Source organism: Pteropus vampyrus, unplaced genomic scaffold (genome assembly GCF_000151845.1).
Source record: "Pteropus vampyrus isolate Shadow unplaced genomic scaffold, Pvam_2.0 Scaffold279, whole genome shotgun sequence".
Lineage (NCBI taxonomy): Eukaryota > Metazoa > Chordata > Mammalia > Chiroptera > Pteropodidae > Pteropus > Pteropus vampyrus.
The window spans coordinates 151,007-173,856 of NW_011889060.1; the positions used below are offsets into that span (position 1 = coordinate 151,007).

The window sequence follows — 22,850 nt, forward strand, 5'->3', positions numbered from 1 at the left end:
ATTTTGCAAAATATAAACACTGAATGATTATCTTGTACACCTGAAACTAACGTTTTGTCAATTATATCACAATAGAAAAAAAGACCGCCTTCTGAGCTGAATTAAATCCTTACATTTAAGGAAATAATGTTTCTAATAACTGAAAGAGCTCTAAGATCTAGCTTAATTAATAAAATCAATACCTTAATCAATACTTCACCAACTGGCCACTACAGGAAAGCTGGGCTGAGAAATCTGGGCTATGTAGCTGTGTCCAAGGGAGAAAGATCCAGTAATTAGAAGATATACTGGACCAGGGTCCCATCCTATCTGAATGAGCTAAACACACACCTCCCACTTTTGAAATAAAATTCAATGCCCAAACCAAGTACAGTTCAAATTCAGTTTTTTAGGTGCCTGACATACTAAGAGGAGGTCCTCAGATGGGGGTCGTGAACTTTTAAAGCACTCTAATAAGCCAAAACTCTAAAGATGAATCAACATTCTGGTGTATACAGCGATCTTCGTGAATTTACACAGTGCCATTCTACGAGAATCTAGGCATCTCCATGTGAACTAGCTGGAAGGTCAGTGCCAGGACCGGAAAGCCAAGTCCTTGGCCCCTGGCTGGGTGAGGCTGCTGGGGGCTCATTACGTCCTTCTCCTGGCGACCACCTCTCGCCCTAGGTGATAATGTTTGGAAAGGATGCTACCAAATATGTTTAGGAGAAAGAACTGATAGGATTTAGTGGGTGCTTAGATGAGAGATGAGGAGGGGTGGGATGGCGACCAAAGCGAGTGGCCGTGGAACATTCCCGTGGAGAAGTGCAGCGGGCAGCTGATGTGTGCAGGGAGTTCGTAAGAGAAATCTGGGCTGTAGTGACAGCAAATGGCTGGTAATGAATGAAACTGCCTAAAAAGAAAGAGTACAATCAACAGAAGGCCGAGTATCAAATGCTAACGATTCCTATCTAAGAGGAAAGCACAGGAGGTGCCACAGTCAGGAAGAAGGACCGAGCCAGATACGGCTGCGCAAAAGCATTTGCGTGATACAAGCCAAAAAGCAGCTGCCATCAACTAAGTAAAGACAAAAAGGGCCCTGTAGGTGGCAGCGAGGTCTCTGGGAACCTTAGCGACTGCTGTTCCAAATGAACCGTACCAAAAGCAAAGCGATAGCGACCAAATAAAAATGCTTTGCCTCCAAACTACAAATCTAGAAAATATGACGACAAAACAAATAGTTCTCTGTCCTGTCCACTTAACGGAAACTTGGCATTTGACTCGCTACTTCCCAGTGGTTACTGCTGGCACCAAACTCCATTGTTTGTGACGGGGTCACGGTGCGCCGACGATGTTGATTACTCCGGGTAATTACCACGACTCACTGGTCTGAAAAAGGATCCTGGTTTATCCGCTGAACTCACAGAACCCAGCTGTTGCTCTGTCGTTACGGAAGGGCTGTGCCCTCCCCGCCCCCAGAACTGCTCCTGCTGGGTCACGGCCGAGTCGAATGTCACTTCTCACGCAGGCCTACTTTCTACCCTTTGACAAAGTAATTATAAAGCAAGGAATCTCTTCAGATGCAAAACAACTTGTTTATGGCAATTCCGATAAGATCATAAGACCAAAATAAAAGTTAGGAAAAACAGCGTGGCAGAGTTTGGAAAACGAGGCCTCATAAATTATCTTACCGTAACATGAGCAAGCTACCTGCAACCTCTTTCACACATTAATTCTTGTGTCCTAATCTGTCATCCAAACACACAGAGTAGCTTAAACATGTAGTACTTTTGTGTCTGTAACCATTAACAATTCCTTGTGGATTGGAGAAATGATTACACTTGAACCATTTTAATTTTCATAAAAAGTAAGTGTGTCAGCACCCATAATGCTAACATAACGTCTCTAGTGATTCAGGTGAACAAAAACAGTCTTAGTGAAATTAGTTTCAGGTTTCAATTGCAGCACTGAGTAAAATATGAAATTAGAGAAATAAATATTTTAAAAGAAAGAGCAGTCTCCATTTAAATGTGACCCCCCTGAGATTTATGCTTTCGTGAGTCACATGATGAGATCTGTTTGCGTGACGAGCTACACGGCTGGCATGTGACTCTGGTAGATTACGGAGTGTGGAGGCAATGAGGTGAACGAAGCATCTCCTCTCCCTCGCAAATGGCATAAATGACCTGTTTCCTCCTGTCATCTGCTGATGGGCAGGCACTCACTCCTCACTGTCAGAGTTTCCGTGCTAACAGGCCCCATTCGGCTTGATACAGCAAAAACGATCATCTATGTAAAATCAAACACGGTTTCAACAGAAATAGAATTATGTATAAAAGGAAAGAATACTTTTTAATTTTTAAGTTTTTCTTTTTTATAAAGCTAATACATTTATCCTGGAATACTCAGAAAACAGCTGTACAAAAAAATAAAAATCATCCATAATCCTGCCCCGCCCTGAGTAAGCCACTGTTAAATAACTGCATGTTTAAAAAAAAAATTTTTACTGATAAGAAATGAAAAATCAAGTCCATTTCGCTGAAAGTTTAAAGCAAAATGAAGCGCACAAGGCAACAGGCATTGAAGTCTTACCGAAAACGGCCTCTCGCTGTCGGGCCGAGTTACTTCCCACCATCAGTACCTACTGCCAGGTACGCCACCCCGGACGCTGGCAAGGAGGCGGCCCCGCGCCCCAACCCAAATTTTATTTCGAAAAAACTTCAAACCTACAGAAAAGTTGATTTTAACACCTAAATTCCCTAGACTCACCAAGTAGTAACATGTAGCTACATTTGCTTGATCCCTGTCTACACACACGTTACTTTTCTGTTGTTGAATTATCTGAAAAATGCAGATTCATGGCATTTTATCAGGTAGTTCCCAAGAACAAGGACATTCTAAGGGAAAGATATTTTTGGTGGGCTAATCAAAATCGTAATTCTCTAAGGGCGACCAAGATAACAGAGCAGGCTGTAAAACTGAGTAGCCTGAAAAAGTAAAGCTTATTTCCTTCCTTTCTGCCCCGTCCTGTGACTCCTTCCTCTTGAAGTTTCTCCACACGGCACCGCTGACACTTCGGGCCGGATCGTTCTGTCCTGGCCACTGCAGGAAGTTCAGCCGCGCCCCGGCCTCTCCCGCTAGGTGCCAAGTACCGTTCCGCACCAGCCACGACAACTGAGCGTCTCCAGACGTTGCTAAATGTCCCCTCGGGAGCGAACTGCCCCAGCTGGAGAAACACGGCTCTTAAAGATGAGGACTCCCCAAATGCAGAGGGGCAGCGGCAGTGACGGGGACAGCACATGCGCAGGTGCTGAATGCTTACCGCGTGGCGCGTTCTAAACATTTGTCATCTGTCAAATCATTCAGTCCCTAAACTAACCCTCTGAGCTGGGTGGTGTCGCACCTCCGCCTTACAGAGGAGACAGACACAGTGAGATGAAGCAGTTTGCACAAGGTCGCAGAGCCACCAAGTGGCAGAGCAGGGATTGATTCACTCACCCATGCTGTGCCCACAGGTGCCCACTCAGGCCCGTGCACCCCAATATGCCCTCACAGACTTGCTCCCAGGCGCCCCTTCCTCCTTCCTGCTCATGCCCACCCTCGGAAGCCCTCTGGGAGATCGACCCCACATCAGGCTTCAGACCCTTCGGTTCTGCACCCCCACAATGCTCCTGCTCCCGCGCTCCACCCCCAGGGGTCACACGGAGTCCGGGTCAGGTCCTGCCCATGCTGCTCCCGAGGAAGGCAAGGCTCCCATGGAGGACTCGCTTCCATCCCACGGAGCTTCCCAGCCGGGTACAGCAGGAAGCCGCTGACGGCCGGGCCGGCGGCTACGTACGACATCAGTGTGGGCGCTGCTCTCCCCACGGGCACGAAGCCGCTTCACGGTCAGAGACCTGCATACGGGAGCCTCGTACAGTCCCGGGGCTCGGCCCGAACTAAGTTATCAATAAATGTTTTCTGAGTAACTGAATAAACAAACCGAAGAACGGCTCCCTTCAAACCAGCTGTCCGACTCCTGGCCAATACATAGTTGAGGCGCTACTCTTAACTGCGAGGGAGAGATGCCTCTGATGGTGCACACCTCACTCAACAAGCGAAAAGTTCACATACGCAATTTAAAAAGGGCAGAAAACCAGGGATTCTCATATAATGCTGATGATTCCAACCGATACAAACTGCTCTCCAGAAAATCACATGCCTTAAAAAAGCATATAAATTTGAATTCATCCTAATAACCAGTTATGTACACAAAAGAGGTGTAAAGATGTTCACGACAGACTTTTTTTAACAGTGAGAAATTAGTAAATCTCTTCCAGTGTGTTTTAGTTTTGCTTTTATTTAAATGTTTTAAGTGGAAGTTCACATAGAGGTGAAATACGGGCACGCCTCTGACAGAATTAGCATAGTTTCAACTACTTGTACCTGACGCCAAAGATCCACAGCCTATCACGAAATGTGTGATTCTGTTTTTGCATAAATGTGAACAGTCCCCATCAAACAGTGGTAGGAAAACGTTTCCTGGACAGTCAGTAGGGCTGGTCGACTGCCTCGTTGCCACATCTTAACTTGACTTTGATGTCACAGGATGAACCCTACAGCTGATCTGAAATTGACTCTCAGTTTCCCAGGGGTGTTGGGGAAACTGACCCCCACGTGGGAATGGCCACGTGGCACTGAGACTGGGAATGGCCTTGGACGAGACTGAAATAGCGGGAAAGGCTGAGGGTGATGGGTGGATAATCTGTTCGCGCCTGGCTGCGTAACAGTCTGCGACCAGACTGGGGTGCCACTCCAGGACTAATGAGAGCACCTGCAGGTGAGTGAGCTCCAGCACATATTTACTTAGGGCTAGACCTAGAGGGACCCGGAAGGTGACAGTTAAGTTTTCAGACATCTTTCACAACTTGGAGAAGTTTTGTTTTGTCTTAGAAATTTGGCCGATCTCTCTGCCATTATCCTGTCTACACCCCATCCTCCATCTTTAGATAACTATTCGATTTATTCAAATGGCACCTGTGTCTGGTCGTTCTATGATTCCATATCTTTTACTATCTTTTGTCATTAAAATAACCGTGCAGCTCTCTACTCCACTAACGAAACCATGGTAAGTGGATTTGGAACCTCCAAGGCATCATGAAACTCCCTGGAGGAATGAATGCAGAGTGTGACATTTCAGTAGATACCAGCTGGAAGCCTCATCCACCCCCCGGAGAGCTGTCCCAATGACATAATATCAAGCGCCCGCCCTGGGAGCACAGCCCTAGACCCACGAAGGACTGCACGGTGCCACTGGCTCCATCCCACCTCGTACCTCTGGCAAGATGAACTGCTCCACAGGCTTGTACCACAGCTTGTTCACCTGCACGCCACAGCTCGGAGGGCTAAAGCGAGCAACGAAGAGGGCCTCCTATAAATGGGGAGGGGGACAAGAAGAAATACTTCATGCTGGACACTGCGTCTGCAGCAAGTTTTCACACAGCTGACATCTTGGTCAACTAAATCCTCAGAGGTCCCGACCGTGGTTACAACGTTGTTCTCCTGTGGTTTAGGTACCATCTGTGTTTTCGGTGCAATTAGGTTATTAAATAAAGACGTTTAAGATAACCGAAGTTGTCGTGAAGTTCTGCAGCACTAAATATAATCCATAGAACCTTAAAAAAACCCACCCCGAAATGAGAAACATTAGGGGGAGTGTGAGGTGTTAAATTAAACCATCTTACTAGGTTTAACTCCAAAGGATTAAGGATAACCTGAAAGATGACAGATTTCTAGATGGAACAAAAGTGCTCAAGAATCCCCCTTCCCGGAACCACCTTTAGAAGAAAAAATAAACAAAAACAAGGGACGATAAAAGAGCACTATTTCTCATTATGTCTGTTTCCTCGGCTGTTTCCGGTTTGTTTTAGGTAAGAACATTTCCTAATTCTCATGCCTGTTCTTACATACCAACTTACCATGTGGGAAACTTCTGGAAAAGCTATCGAGACCATGCAGAAGTTCAGAATTAAGGGGGTCTTAGTGAATTATGTGTATTTCTTTCATTCACACCAGTTCTTGGCAACGTGGTGATGACTTGTGAACCCGTTAGCATCCACCTTAGATTGGGACAAAAATTAACTTCTCCTGCGCTAAAAATATGGCAACTAAAAATTAAATCGACGTGATCAAAATATTCTACATCTGAACTAAATACTTGACTGATACTCAAACATTATGAATAGTAAAAAAAAAAAAAAAAAGACTATACATCCTGATAAGTGTATCAAAAACGTTCAAGATTAATCCTAATTTCTAGATAAAGATAACGGTAGAATTCAGAGTCCTGCTATTTCAGTCACTTATCTGAATTCAAAATAAATGAAATCTTTTAAGCACCATAACATATAAACTCCTGCACATGAGACCTTCACAAAGGCCATCTCACTGTCATCGTAATGGTGGCGATCAACATGAGGACTTGTTCCCCCTCTCATATTCATGTCATTAAGCACATTTACAAACCACATGGATTCTTTAGAGGAAGTAGGAAAGGACAAATTGCAACAAAAAAATGTAATCCTAAATTCATTTGTATATTTACTGGTGACTAACACTGTTTCTGTCAGTAACAATCAACGTTAGCAATAATATAAAAAACATTTTTTAAGGTATCTAAAAAAGCCCGAACAGAATTCTGCTTCCAGTGACATCAGGCCAATTCTATCGATAACAATTATGAACACTGGGCAAAATATTTAAAAAAATGATCTGAAGCTACTGGAATGCAAACAAAGCAGGCAGAAAATGGAAGAAAATCAATGCCAGGAAGAAGAGAAAGAGGTGTGTATGCTTCCCCCATGCTCTATGGTTCTTTGTCTGAGGCAACTAAAAATTTACAATTAAAAACCTGCCGTCTTTCTGGCTGCAAAATCAGAGAAAAGAGCTGAGCCAAACACATCAGCTAAAAAGTGAGGAGGAAAACCTTAGAAAGGAAAGGGTCACAGAGAGAGCGCCCTAAGTTCCTCATATAAATTCTGCCCAAATCTGCGGCTGACTCATGAAATACACATTTGGTACAGAACCCAAGCAGACCATATAAGTCCAAAAGAACTGAAGAAGTTTCAGCTTCTGTCCAGTGCGAGGGAGACTGTTTAGACTGTGTCCAGCTAATTTAACTGCCTGCTAAAACAAACAAAATCAATACTTTTCAAGGAATATAACAGGATCCAGAAATCCTACAATGAATTATTCACAATATTTAGGATACAATCCAAAGTCACTTGATATAAAACAGGAAAATGTTACCCACACGCAAGAGCAAAGATGATAATCGATAAAGACTAACCCCCTCCAAGGACTCAAATATAAGAACAGTCAGGATTTTTATGGCTATTTTTATAACTAAGGTCAAGGCTGTAGGAAAAAACATGAATGAAAATGAATGAACATAGGAAATTTTAGAGAAATAGAAACTATAAAGAAATATTAAGTGAAAATTCTAGAACCCAAAAGTACAATATCTAAAATTAAAAATTCATTAGCTAGGCTTAACAGATTTGAGATGACAGAAGTCAGTAGATGTGAATATATTAAAAGAAATTATGACATCTGGAAACAGGAAAAAAAATAACATTGAAAAAAATGAACAGTTTGTGATCTGTGGGACGGTGCCAAAAGGTCTAACATACATGCAAAGGGAATCTCAGAATGAGTAGAAAGAATGGGATTGAGAAAAATTTTTTGAAGAAATAATAGCTGAAAATTTCCAAAATTTGGTAAGGGACGAATTCACACACTGAAGAAACTTGGCAAACCCTGAGCAGAACAGACAAAGAAAAAACTGCAAGGTACGACAGAACTCAAACTGCTTAAAACCAAATATAAAGAGAAAATCTTAAAGGCATTCAAGAAAAAAAAATAAAAAACCAGATTATACGCATCATACATGAAAATGACAAGATGACGGATGGTGATTTCTCACCAGAACAATGGAGGCCAGGAAACACTGGAGTGACATCTTTAACATATTGAAAAGAAAGTTAACTAGGCATTTCTATATCCAGAAAATAGCCCACAATAACAATGGGGGGAGGAGAATAAAGGCAAAATTAAAACATTTTCGGAAAAATTAAACTCAGTGAATTCAGCACATACATTTCTTGCACGATAAGAAATGCTAATGGCTGTTCTTTGGGCCGAAGGAGCCGATATCGGATGGAAACTTGGATATTCAGGAAGGAGTGACGAGCACCAGAAATGATGGAACTGGGGGCAAATGTGAGACTACTGTTGTCCAAATTACTTTAGTATCTATTTAGCTATTTAAAGCACAAATTATTCCATTGTACTGTGGAATGTGCAGTGTACTTGGATGTAGCGCATGTAACGACTAAAGCAGAAAAGACAGGAGGCGGTAGCTGGAATCGCACAGCTGCAAGCTCTTATGTTTTATATGGAGGGGCACAACGTTAACTTTACGAAGACTGAAAAGTCCAGGATTTATCATCTAATCCTTATGTCAGCCATACATACGAACAAAAAACGTGCAAAGAGATGTAGCTAAAAGGAAACAAATTAAAATGGAATTCTAAAAACATTCAATTAACCCGAAAGAAGGCTATACTACAGAGCGACAATAATCAAAACGGAAAACAGACACACAGACCAATGGAACACAACTGACGGTCCAGAAACAAACCCTCGTATACACGGGCAAATAAGTTTAGACAAAGGAGCCAAAATCATACAGCGGAGTAAGAAAAGCCCCTTCAATAAATGGTGCTGGGAAAACTGGAAAGCCACACGCAAAAGAATGAAACTAGACTGCCGTCACCACACACTAAAATTAACTCAAAATGGGAATTACGAATCTGATCCAACCCCTTCTTTTCTACATAGAGCACATTTATTCATCGGTATTCTTAACCCAAACCACCATCGTAACATATTACACTATAATGCACCCAGTTGACAGGGAAGAAACGTGGTCTTCCAACCTATGATACGCTGATGGAAAAAGCCGATGTTCTTAAAACAGAAAAATGGGGAAAACCTTGCGCGAAGCAGTGCATACCTCCTGTTCCGCCTGATAGAGCTTGACCGTGATGTTCCTTTGGAAACCCACATCGCTGGCATCATGAAACACTCCAAGACTGGTAATAACGATCGGGTAGAGAACGCGGAAGCTCACACTGACGACGCGGTCCTCAGAGAGCCCGGATGAAGTGTCTTCAGAAAGACCGAACGCCTCGATTTCCTGATTCAAAACTAAGGAAGTAAGGAAAAAGGGAGTTTTACGTCATCAAATAGTCTTATTTTACTAGTATGAAGTAATGAAGTGGGCTCGATGGCAAAATCTAGATAATTTATATTATTCTTTCACAACGGCAGTAATTTTAAAATGTACTTTGGAAATATGGCTGCTTCTAAGAAAATAAACCAAACTTATTTGGAAATTTTTTAAAATAAATTTATTTATTTAAATTAGTTTCAAGTATACAGTATATTGGTTAGACACCTACAATGTTCGTAAAACAATCCCCCCACAAATGCTCCCTCCCTCCCTCTGCCCTCCACTTACCCATCATATTAATGCTGACTGCATTCCCTCTGCCATGCTCCCCGTGCCCAACTATCTACTACTAATTTGTACCTCATTAACTCTTCGCCCCATTTTCCCGCCTCCCAACCACCCTGCGCCTGTCACCAAATTGTCCACTATATTTGTGAGCCTGTTTCTGATTAGTTTGTTCTTTTTGTTCCTTAGATACCGCATATAAGTGAAATCATATGGTATCTATCTGACTTATTTCACTCAGCATAATACCCTCTATGTCCATCCATGTCGTTGCGAATGGTAGGATTTCATTTTTTTTAATGGCTGAGTAATATTCCATTGTATATTATGAACCATAATTTCTTTATCCAATTGTCTGTTGATGGGCATTTGGGTTACTTCCATATCTCGGCTACTGTAAATTGTGCTGCCATGAATATTGGAGTGCAAGGATCTTTACAAAGTAAAGATACCCAGAAGTGCAACTGCTGGGTCAAATCCATTTTTAATTTTTTGAGAAACCTCCAGACTGTTTTCCATAGCAGCTGCACCAATTTGCAACCCCACCAACAATGTAAGAGGGTTCCCTTTTCTCCGCATCCTCGCCAACACTTGCTGTTTTTTGATTTACTGACGACAGCCATTCTGACAGGTGTGAGGTGATATCTCATTGTGGTTTTAATTTGCATTTCTCTGATGGTTAGCGACCTTGAGCATCTTTTCATATGTCTATTAGCCATTTTGGAGAAATATCTGCTCAAGCCTTCTGCCCATTTTTTAATCGGACCGTTTTGTTATTCTGTTGTTGAGTTGTATAAATTCTTTATAAATTTTGGATATTAACTCCTTATCAGATGTATCAGTAGCGAATATCTTCTTCCAAACAGTAGGTTGTCTTTTTTGGAAATTTAAGAACAAACTTTTCAGCCACATTGAAGTAAAATATTTAATTTATTTTATTACCAGAACTACTTTAACAGATTTTTGCACACACGTGCGTACACTATATATATAAACAGCACAGGGGAATATTAAATTCAAAGGCATCTATTAAGAAAAGTTGGATAAATGGGGATATTAAAAACAGTTCTGACTGCAGTCATAAATAATGAATAAATTTAGTCTTGTTCCGCAAATTCCAAAAATCCTACTTCTTGGGCAACTTAAAATACTTGAGATGTCAGGCACTCATCCCAGACAAGAGTAACTGAAAGCACTTCAAATGACACCGCAAAACTCTCGCTCGCCTGAGAAAATGAGAGCACACCTGAGAGCGCACCTGACGGCACACGTCCCTGGCCGCCCTCTCTGTGCTGTGCCCCTCGCACCCACGCTTTCACGGCCACGCTGTGTGGCTGTGGTGCCATCTCCAGTTTACAGATTAAGAAGCTGAAGCCGGGAGACGTTAAGTCACTCAGCCAAGATCACAGACAGTGGCAGAGCCAGGAATCAAACCCAAGTTTAGTGACTTCAAATTCAGTGCCCTTTCCACTCCCCTGTAGCTGTCTAATCGAGGTCAAAAACGGTCCTTTTCGAATAATTTTTTCAATTACCATAATGACTCAGAATAGATTTCACGAAGCACTTAATATGGCTGAGAATCAGTCCACTTTGAGAAATAATATAAAAACCTATTTTAAAAGATCGTATCAAAGTTCTTTTATCTTTTCGAGCTATCGTTTTCCAACTTTGCTGGTCACACAACCCCATCAACTAAAAACATTTGTCCACGCTCATACTTATTTATAAAATATACACACGTATTACTGTCAATATAGTTAGCATTTATAACGATTACGTTTTGTTTTCAGATAAATAAAAATTGTTTTCTTCCTACACACCAGAGGATCATTTGGATCCCCATCTTAAGAGTTCCTAGAATGCTATTTTACATTTAGTAGATGCTGATTAAAATGTGACTGAACAGCACTGACAGCTCCTACCCAAATGCATACATGAGCAGGAGGGGAAAAAAGGGGGATACAGATTTTGTTGTGAGCTGGGCAGGCGCTGGCAGGAGAGTCTAGACTCCAAATATACTGGAGACAACAGAAGTTTTTCTCTTTAATACATTCAGTAAATAAAAGAGATACAAAGTAGAAATACGTCTACCACAGGCAATAGGTTAAGTACATTATAACATATTACATATTTTCAAAACAAACATACCTTGAACTTCCTGAACACAGGAAATCCTGCTACTTTGATAACGCTATTAATCAAAACTTCTCCACATCCAGAGTATTATAATTAATGCTCATGATGACCTTAAGGTATTAAAATAAACCTTAATGCCATTTAAATCATCAAAAAGATAAAATTAGGTTCAATATAAATTTAGTTACACCTGTTTTAAAATTTGTAACTAGGTATTATATAAATGAAATTTTTCTATTAATGGAAAGCTCTACTCCTTTACTGTCAATGAACAGTAGCATTTTAATAAAAGTCAGGTTAATTTAAAGATGAGGTTTTTTAAAATTTGGTTTGGTTTTGGATTTCGAATGATTTGTTCTAGGCTACTCTTAAATCATCAGTAATACATTTTATTAGGTTCACGGTTATCTTGGGACTCCGGTGAAAATTAAAGGACCCCCTCCCCCAGAAAAACACAATTATTCACAAATTTTCACTTACAAAGTTAACTTAATTCATAGAAATCCTAAGTATGAAACCTCTCTGCTTTACAATACAGACCTGAAAATAGGGTCTAATTTATTTAACAAGCCAACTGAAACCCAACTTTATAAAAAGGCAGGTTCTTTAAAATGATATTCAGCAGCTACCATGTTCTAGGAACTATCCTGAATATTTTATATGTATCAATCTATTTCATCCTCATGTCAATCCCAATGAGGTAAGTACTCTTATCCCGTTTATGACGAAACTGAGGCTCAGAGGAATAAATAAGTGATCCAAGGTCAGCCAGCTGGAAATCGGCAGAGCCCGGCCTGAAAGCCACGCCCTTAACCACCACCACCGCTGCTTAGAGAAGCGGGGGTGTAATCACACAGGTTCGACAAATCTTAAAATACCAGAAGTCATCATCGGCACACTTAAAGATTTGGAAAAATTCAATATGCCTTAGAATCACAACTGAACACAATAAGAAATGCTACAAAATAACACAAGATGAGCGGTAACAGTTACCAACTCCCTAAAACGGTTCCGAGGTCACACCCAAGCTAATCACCACCACCTTCCTTCCTCCTCAGGACTCCTCCAAGTTTTTAACTGTAAGGAATAAAAAAGTACTACTCGAGTTTTCAGTTTTTTTACTTTGTTTCCTTTGCAGAAGCTTAGGCAATAACTCTAAGAGAAAGCTGATTCACAGCATTTGTTATCAAGGCTATTAGAAATCAACAGGCTGGTGAAATCAGCAGTTTTCCAAAAGTTTGAAATTCAGTAATTGAGGATTTATCTCTGCATGAGGAATTTCCAGATACATCTGAATCATCCTGAAAAATATATCCTACTGGATCCTGAAATTACTATATAGCTATAAAGAATCTTCACAGATAACCAGAGTGAATAGTCAATCTGTCAAAAAGGATGAAAGACAAATTCTGACGAAAGCTTGATTTTCATCTGCTAAAAACAGACGCCATACTACTCAGCTTGGCCACTTTTCCTCACCACCAAACCTGTACACAGTAGTCACAGGCCGAGAAAGGACTCACCTGGATTCGTGATGTTGAGCAGTCTGCAGGAGTAAGGGTCTTCCCGGTCCTCCACAGGCACGTCACAGCCACGAGCACCTATGATGAACTTGACCAGCACGCTGAGAGGGGGTGGCATGAACATCGGTTACTGATCTTCATCTCACACGTGCACGTTTCCTCACGCCCATCTCAGAGCTTTTACTTTGAGACACGGCATTTATTAGGATTCCCTCTAATTTTATTCTTCTCGTCTAGCAAAAAGGGGGAACAAGCAAACCCGAGGTGCTAACTACCAAGTGACTTACGTGTGAGCCCAGTGCTATGTAGAGTTAAACCAAGTGTGAACATGGCTGGCCTGGCTACCAGCAAATGCTCACACCACTTAAACGCAAACTGCAGTAAAGTCGGCTTCTCGCCCTCTCACTTAAAATCACATCTCCGTCTGCAATCGCCTCTACCTGCTTTCTTCCGCTTCAGAAGGTGGTCCTTTTACTTAAGATTCGTCTTTCTACGTGAGAGCAGGCCCTCTCTTTGCCTCAGCCTTGCTTCACTGGTTACCTGTGACCCGTGGCTCCCTCCCTACATTTATAAATACATAAGTCCTGTCATTAATTTCTATATACTACCTGTATACATAAAACATTATTAAATACCTGTGACACTGACAACTCGTGGTTTTATTACAAAGGTTTTTAATTAAAGTCCTTGAAATATATGTGGAGTCTGGCTCCCTCAGTGAAATGCAAAGACTTTAAAGTAAACCATAACCACAGAAATGCAAACACTTTCTTTTACTAATGCCCAACTAAGGCAGACTACCTTTCATAAACAATGAATATTTAGAATAAAAGTATAAACAGAAATAAATTTGCTAAATTATTGCAGATATTTACCAGTTTTTTTTAAGCCATCTTAAATACTCTTACTAGATCCACAAAATTACTGTGCTCCAAGAAGATGTTTTTGGCTAATACCTATTTTTATACAGATATTCCATCACTTTTATATAATAAATTGCCAAACTTATTAAATTTAAAGCAAGAATGCTATAATGGCAAATAAATTACTGGTGAATATCTGAATGCTAAATTAACTTTACACATTTCATTTAGTTCTGAGTCATTCACTCAGTAATTGATAGGTGCCTCACTCCGTGCCAAGTTAGGTTCTAGGTTCTGAGAATACATCAACTAAAAAAAACTAAAGCCCCTATGCTCACAAAACATATTCTAGTGGGAAAAGACGATTTATAAACATACAACTAAATGTAATACATATGCTAATTGGTGATAAATATTGTAAAGGAAAATAAAGTCAAGTAAGGGAAGACAGAGAAGGAACGGGGTGCAGCGTTAAAGCAGGGGCTGCCTGCTGAAGTGACGTCTAAGCAGACGCCGGACGGAAGGGAGCGAGTGAGCCACGAGGCTACCCGGTGGGAAGAGTGCTGAGGCGGGGGGACAGCAAGTGCCAAGGCCCTGCGGCAGGAGCACGCTTAGCGCATGAGGCGCAGTCTAAGGTGGCCAAGTGAAGGGGCAGGGGACACAGATAAGGTCAAGGACCAGCAGAAAGCCTTGGTATCACACTCTGAGCAAGGGAAGTCAAGGGACGGGTATGAGCAGAAAATCTACATCAGTAACCTTTCTTTAATATTGAGTTGACATTCAATATTATTTCATATTAGTTTCAGGCGTACAGCATGCTGATTAGACATAACTAACTAATCTTAGAAGAATCACTCTGGCTGCTGAATAGAAATAAAACACAGAGGGTCAAAGGTAGAAGCAGGAAATTCAGACCCCGAGGCTTCTGCAATAACCCAGGAGCGACGTAATGGGCCTAGGCCAGGACCGTGGTTCTGACAGCCGTGGTGAAGGTGGTGAGCGGTCGGATTCTAGAAATGACCTAAAGGCAGTCCCAAGAGGATATGCTGATGGACTGGACGTGGCACGCGCGAGAAAGAAGAACCGGGATAACACCGCATTGTAAATTTTTAAAACTTCCCACTTCCCCGATGCCTCGACTTGAGCGGGCTGGTCCCTGCACTAGGTCCTCTTCGTGCCCTCTCTTGACTGTGACCTAGTAACATTCAAATGCCCCAGTGGGACCCCCTCGTGCCTTCTGCTCGCACAGCTGATCCTTGAACGACGCACGGGGTTACGGGCGCTGACCGCCACGCAGCCAAATATCCACGTGTCACTTTTGATCCTCACAAAGCTTAATATTAATAGCTTACTGTTGACCAGAAGCCTTAATGATAACATAACACATTTGATTAACACATATTTTATGTTACATGATTATATACTGTATCATTACAATAAGGAAAACTAAGGAAAACATTAAGAAAATCGTAAGAGGAAATACATTTACAGTATTTATTTTTTAAAAAAATCTACGCGTGGGCCTATGTTGTTCAAGGGCCACCTGTGTCCTCCACTACAAGCCCCAGTAACGGCACGTGCCCACGGCCCTCGCTCTCTCTCTCCAGGGCCCGTGAGTGTAACAGATCCTTTAGTTTCTATGTGTAATTTCTGTGGACGCGCTGGATTGTTCCTCAAAGACCCCACAAGGGGGGCTCGCCCCTCTCCCTTCACAACACAAACACCCAGGTTTGTGGCCGGCAGAGGAGTCATTATTCTGAGGCGGGAAAAGCTGCGCAGCAAGAGCAGGTCGGGAGGCGGTTCTGGCTGCAGCGACAAAGCTGCGGCCTCTCATTGCAGTGTAATAGGTTCAATTATCACTGCGATCGTGAGCTAAAGAAATCTGTCTTTAAAAGAAATAAAAGCGCTATGAGTAAGAAAGAAAATCTATAAATGTTCACTGCTGGTGACAAGAAAATTCACAACTGCGATTCGGTTGTACAGCTACTCAGCTACGACGTGACAGTTTAATACGATCATGAGAGCGCCTTCTCTGCTTATCACCTGAGGGTCTTCACATGACGAGGCATCCGACCGTCCACTCTTCTCTCCCACTAACGCTTCCCTACGTAATCTTCAGAGGCTGGTCCAAGGCTAAGGCCTTGGGCTCCTAACCAGTAATCGAGCCAACTAATGTCAACGTGACTGTGCTCCCGAAGCTCAGCCCTGAAAGGGTAGTCAGGAAGAAGAGCGTGGCGTGTCACACGCACTGCAGATCACACTGCTAAAAAAAATCACTCAACGAAAAAAATCAACTGTGTCTCTGTGAAGTTAGTGAAAAGCGTATTTCAACACGAACACGTCTAAACCAATAACTATTCTGAACTCGAACCTTTTAAGAATTGTTATTCCAAATCAAAGCAAAAACAAACTAGGCATCTATAAAAACTAGGCATCTATAAAAACTAGGTAGGTATGTTAGGCAATGACTATATTCTCCATGACTACCTTTTGGCTTAAAACTTTGGTTAAATTTACTTTGGGGGCTCAACTACATGGAGGAAAAGCAAAATGAAATAGCCATTTCTCCCAGGAAGAGAGACCGCACGTCTAAATTAGCATGTCTGACTGCCCAAGAAGAGGTTTTACAGAACTCTTATTCAGTAAATCAGGCAATGTGCCAACTCAGAAAACCTACCGTCGACTTAGTGTTGGATGTTGTATTAAATGCTTCAGCCAGGTGCTTCTAATCACATTTCGAAGTTCACGGTTATTGCGGGCTGACAACACACCAACTACTACATCGTAATGGCTAGATTCCCACCGAGGAAATAAGGCCAATTGATCTAGAAATAAGCAACAACAGATTAGAGATGTCAATTACTAAGTTCAATATTTAACATAAAAATGTTTATTACAAAATAATATATTATGCTTGTGTACAGAAAATACAAATAAATACAAAAAAAAATTTTTTTAAGCACCCATTTATCCACAAGAACTACTACAACATTCTGGCGTAGAGTCTTTTTGTCTTGCACACACATGTAAGTATGCATGCTCACATAAGTATGTCAATTCTTCAAACAAGATGTTTATGACAAGAATCAGTTTGAAAAGGGCAATGTTGCCTAAAACATAGTGGGCACTGAGAGTCAATTAGGCCACGGTCAGAATCCTGGCTCTTTTACATTACATATAAAACTTACTTAATTTCTTGAGCATCAGTTTCCTTAACTACGAATGAGTATAATACTTTTTATATAGCTATTGTAAAAATTAAATGATAACGTGTATAAACGTCCTGGTCTGGTACCAGGAAAACAGTATGCATTTGATAGCAACTAAGAACAAAAATGTGATCTCAAAGGTGAAGTCCCACATTAGTATCAGTTATTAGGTTTGGGAGATGAAGCTGAAAGACTCCCATGCTAGAAAATACCAGAACCCTTATTAACGTCAATAAATCCTACAGCCAGCAAACCTTTTATCACTTGCTAAATACGCGAAAGAATGAAGGAGAAACAACATCTAGGATTAAAAAAAAAAAAAAAATCAAGTCGCAAGTCCCATGATAGCTCATTTTTTACTGTCATAAGGTCTCATGGGCAGGATTACATTTTAAAAATTTGTCCTGAGAAAGAAGACAGAAGGAAAGATATTTTGTCCCTGTTTGTGTCACCAGCTTCAAAGCTTGAGCGCCACGAGCTTATAAATAGCTCCGATGAGGGATCCATCTCATCTTTCTCCAATGGTGGGAACTGATCCAAAATGTTTCCATGAATAAATTATTGAAAGCCAGGGATCTTCACGGTGTTTTTTATATGCCATAGGATCTAGGTATTCGGTCAAAAGATCGCGAAAAGACACTGACATTTTTTTCAAATAATTAATTAAAATAATATCCGGGGACAGATTCTTCTAATAGGATAATTGAAGGACATTACATTGTAACAATATAGGAATACAGAAATTTCTGTATAGACCTTATTCTCAGCAGCAGATCTGTTTCTAAAAAGGTACTTCAATTCTAAATGGAAGAGATACTTGTTATTTCACCCAACCATGAATCTTGTACTAAAAAGAACTGTTCTTTGAAGGCAAAATTTATCTTTAATGTAAATCTAAATTTTCATGGATTAAGTTTAACAGGTCATATTTATTGCACATCTACTATGTGCTAAGCACTATGTACAGAGTATCATTTAATGCTCACGACCCTGTGAGGTAGGTAATTAGGCTCCTTATTAAACAAATGAAGAAACAAACACACAATTCAGTGACCTCACTTTAGTCAAACAGCTAGTAAATGGCTAGGCTCAAATTTAACCCCAGGTAATATAACTCCATTCTTCATTGCTATCCAGGGCCATAGCGATAAAGCTTAATGTAGCTCATCTGATTCGAAATTCTGATCTTTTATCTACAACACCAGTTAAATTGGTGAATTACTGAATAAGTGAATCACTGAAAGTGCTGACTAGCATTTTAATTTTTTTAACTTCATGGCCCAGGAACATTTTTTTCTGATATATATTTATCTACTTCCCTATCTCTATATATAACTATACAATGAAAGTTGTACCTATTGCTGGAACTAACTAAATGAGCCCGAATTTGAATAATTTAAATGCTTATGTAATGCTTAGGTAAAATTCGTAATGATATCCCACAGTCCTACTTTTTCACAGAGAAATATTCATAGTAACCACATTTTAGCGACAGGAGTAAGGCAAATGTAGTAACCAGACGTATGTGACACTGATTCCACAGTCACCATGGTTCATAGTATCTGTAAGAAGTTATTTAAATCCCTTCCTAGTGCCTCAGTTCCCTAACCAGAGAAAACGATACCAAATCTTTAGTCTATTTCATGTCTTTTCAAAAGATTAAAAGCTGTAGAAAAGCAAATAATCTCATTTAACCTAAATGCCTCATTTATCTGACATCAGTAAACAAGACTGCTACACACGAGTAAAATTTCAAAATAACTGAAACATCCCTTTAAATGTAAATATTATCTTATTTTGATGGATAATAAAAATAAACCTTTTAGACATGAATATGAAACGTAATTTAGCCTTTCCTTGATGACAGAATCTTCATGAAAAATTTCTCAAATCTATCCTTTTCATCATTAATTTCAGTTCACACTTTTCTCTTTCACCTCGACCGTTACAAGGGAGTCCTAATACTTTCTCCCGACTTCTCAGATCACTCCATATCGAACAAGAGTTCTCCATAAATAAACACAAAGATAACCGTGTGGCACGAGAAAATCTCATGGATTATGGCGGAAAACTACTTTTTGATCTTACTCCACTTCTCTCTGCCACTGCCACCCCTCCCCGCTTCTAATCCTTGTCTAAGCTGCTTCTGTGGAACAGCTTTACATGCATTTCTTTTTTTCCCACCCCCAAAGGAGACGTATATGGCAGATTTTGGCCTGTTAGAGAACTTCTGCTTCCAGATATACCGAAAAATAGATTTCTAAAGATTCAACCAAAAACCTTAGAATAAACAAATTCAGTAATGCTGCAGGATGCAAAATCATTTTTGTATATTGACAAAAATCAGTTGCATTTTTATATACCAATAACGAACTATCAAAAAAGAAATTAAGAAAACATTCCTGTTTACAAATGCCTCAAAAAGAATAAAATACCTAGAAATAAATTTAACCAAGCAGGTGAAAGACTTGTAACCTGAAAACTGTAAGACACTGATGAAAGAAACTGAAGATACAAATAAATGGAAAGATATGCAGTGCTCATGGATTAGAAGAATGAATATTGTTAAAATGTCCATACTACCCAAAGTGACCTACAGATTCGACACAATCTCTACCAAAATTCCAATGGTATTTTTCGCAGAAATACAACCAACAATTCCAAAATCTGTATGGAACCACAAAAGACCCCAAATAACAAAAGCAATCTTGAGAAGGAAAAACTAAGTCAGAGGCATCACGCTTCCTGATTTCAAACTATATTATGAAGCTATAGTAATGAAAATAGTATGGCATTGGCATAAAACAGAGATCAATGGAACGGAATAGAGTTCAGGAATAAACCCACACATACACGGTTAATTAATTTACAACAAAGGAACCAAGAATATACAATAGGGAAAGGACAGTCTCCTCGATAAATGTTGGGAAAAATGGACAGCTAAATGCAAAAGAATCAAACTAGAACACTATCTTACACACCACATAAGAACAGATACAAATGAATTAAAGACTTGAACGTTAAGACTTGAAACCATAAAACGCCTAGAAGAAAACAGAGGCGGTAAGCTCCTTGACACTGGTCTTGCTAATAATTTCCTGGATTTGACACCAAACACAAAGGCGACAAAAGTCAAAATAAACAAGTGGGCCTATATCAAAATAAAAAGCTTCTGCACATCAAAGGAAACCATCAACCAAATGAAAAGGCAACCTACTGAGTGGGAGAAAACACGTGCAAATCACACACCTGCTAAGGAGTTAATAAAGGGTTAATATCCAAAATACATAAAAACTCATACAGCTCAACGGTAAAAACAAACAAACAAACGAACAAACAAAAACCCAAACGATCCAATTGAAAAATGGGCAGAGGATCTGAATAGACATTTTCCCAAAAAGGAGATACAAATGGCCAACAGGAACATGAAAGATGCTCAATATCATTAATCATCAGGGAAATGCAAGTCAAAAACACGAGATATCACTTCACACCTGCTAGAATGACTATTATCAAAAGACAAGAAATAACAAGTGTTGGAGAGGATGCAGAGAAAAGGAAAACCCTGTACACTGCTGGTGGGACTGCAGACTGGTGTATCCACTACTGAAAAGTCTGAGGAGTCCTCGAAAAATTAAAAATAAAACTACCTTCTGACCCAGCAACTGCACTCCTGGGTATTTATCCAAAGACAACACTAGTTCATAAAGATCTACGCACCGCCACGTTCACTGCAGCATTATTTACAACTGCCAAGACACGGAAACATCCTGTGTCTATCAACGGATAAATGGATAAAGAAAATGTTATATACACAAACAGAATGTATTCAGCCATAAAAAAGAAGGAAATCTTGCCATTTCCAACGACATGGATAGAACTTGAGGGCATCATGCTAAGTGAAATAAGTCAGAGAAAACCAAATACTGTATGAACTCGCTTATATGTAACATCTAAAAAGAAAGAAAGAAAAGAAAGAAAGAAAAAAGAAAAACCAGAACAAAACACTGATCTCAGAGAATAGACTGGTGGTTGCCAGAGGCAAGGGGTGGGGTGGGCAAAATGAGTGAAGGGGGTCAAAAGGTACAAATCTCCACTTATAAGATAAATAAGCTCTGGGGATATAATGTACAGAAAGGTGACTACAGTTAATAGCACTGCACTATATATTTGAAAATTGCCAGGTCAGATCTTTAAAGTCCTCATCGCAAGAATTTGTAACTGTTTGGTGATGGATGTTAACTATATATATTGTGATTACTTTGCAATATAATATTGAATCATGTTGTGCACCTGAAACTAATGTCAATTATCTCAGTTTTAAAAAGGTTGCTTCTACCACATATCATCAATGTCAATCGGTCTGACGAACTCGTGAGTAGTGTGTTACACAGTATAAAACCCAGAGTGGATGCTCGATAAATACCTGTGTAAGAAGCTCCAAGTTCCTACTTTCCCTTGCTAGGGCTTGGCTCTACCCTTTCCTTGCCCTCTGCTCCATGTTACAAGAACAGGATAGCTAGTCTGATGCTGGTCTCCCAAAACAGGAGGACAAGAAAGACTAAGAAGAAAATCTCTCTATCCATCAGCGTCACTTATTAATAATGGAAAACTACACAGATGCACAAATAAGGGATTACTATCTATATGCTACTCTCAGCCATTAAAATTACATCGTAAACAAATCACTAAATATTGTTCTACATCATATTGCGATAAACAAGCTGTAAGAACTACGTACATACGGTAGGGTTCTATTCACATAAAGCACAAGAGCAAGCAAATCTCTGCCATTAAAGACTAGGACAGCGGCTACCACTCTCGGCGACAACAGAAGGGAGCATGAAGGGAGCTTCTGGGGCACTGGCAGTTTTCTGGTCTTTAATTTGGGTGCCGATTAGTTGGGTATATTCGGTTTGTGAAAATGATATCAAGCTGCACATTTACATGCACCTTTCTGAATATTATACGTCAATAAAATTTTTAAGACTTATTTCCTCCCAAACATGCATTACATGTGCATTCGAAAACTGTCTTCGTATAGATCATTCTTTGCTGTTTTTTAAAAAATAATTTCAAACTTTTCTACAAAGAATGTTTCTTTCATAAAAATTTAAATCATAAGGTCATTACAGAATATGAAAAGAATCTGTAAGTGACAAATTCATACTTTGCCAGTTTTATTCTTTTGATTCATTCCTTCGAATTACTGAACACCTCCTGTGTTCACTGTTCTAGATGGCAGATATATAGCAATAAACAAATATTCAGTGTCAAGAATTAAAACCGCACTCAAGCTCTCTGAGGCAACGGCCATTTCTCGTTTAATATGTAACATACCCCAAGAGTCTGACAACCTGCTGGCTCTGCACTGGGCGTGGGCATCCAAAAGTTCATTGCAGACTAAGGGAGACTGACTTTAGAACTGATTGTTTAAAATAAGCCCAAGGATTCTTAAAAAATAAGACCAAAATTGCCACCCTCAAATGCATGCTCTCAGATGACATTTATCAAAGTAGGCAGAAATCTTGAAAATGAAGAAATTATAAAGTTCATCACAGATCTACTGGTAAGGACAATC

At 40.2% G+C, this 22,850-nt stretch overlaps 1 protein-coding gene across 1 annotated transcript in view; it reads right to left on the bottom strand.

Annotated features, from left to right (window-relative positions):
- Positions 1 to 22,850, bottom strand: part of B3GALNT2 (beta-1,3-N-acetylgalactosaminyltransferase 2) — a 51,936-nt gene that overhangs the window by 17,997 nt on the left and 11,089 nt on the right. Inside the window, exons 3-6 of the mRNA XM_023520818.1 lie at positions 16,738 to 16,887; positions 13,198 to 13,298; positions 9,035 to 9,228; positions 5,294 to 5,389 (exon numbers count right to left, since the gene is read on the bottom strand). Coding sequence (XP_023376586.1) covers positions 5,294 to 5,389; positions 9,035 to 9,228; positions 13,198 to 13,298; positions 16,738 to 16,887 — 541 coding nt within the window. The remainder of the gene's footprint in view (positions 1 to 5,293; positions 5,390 to 9,034; positions 9,229 to 13,197; positions 13,299 to 16,737; positions 16,888 to 22,850) is intronic.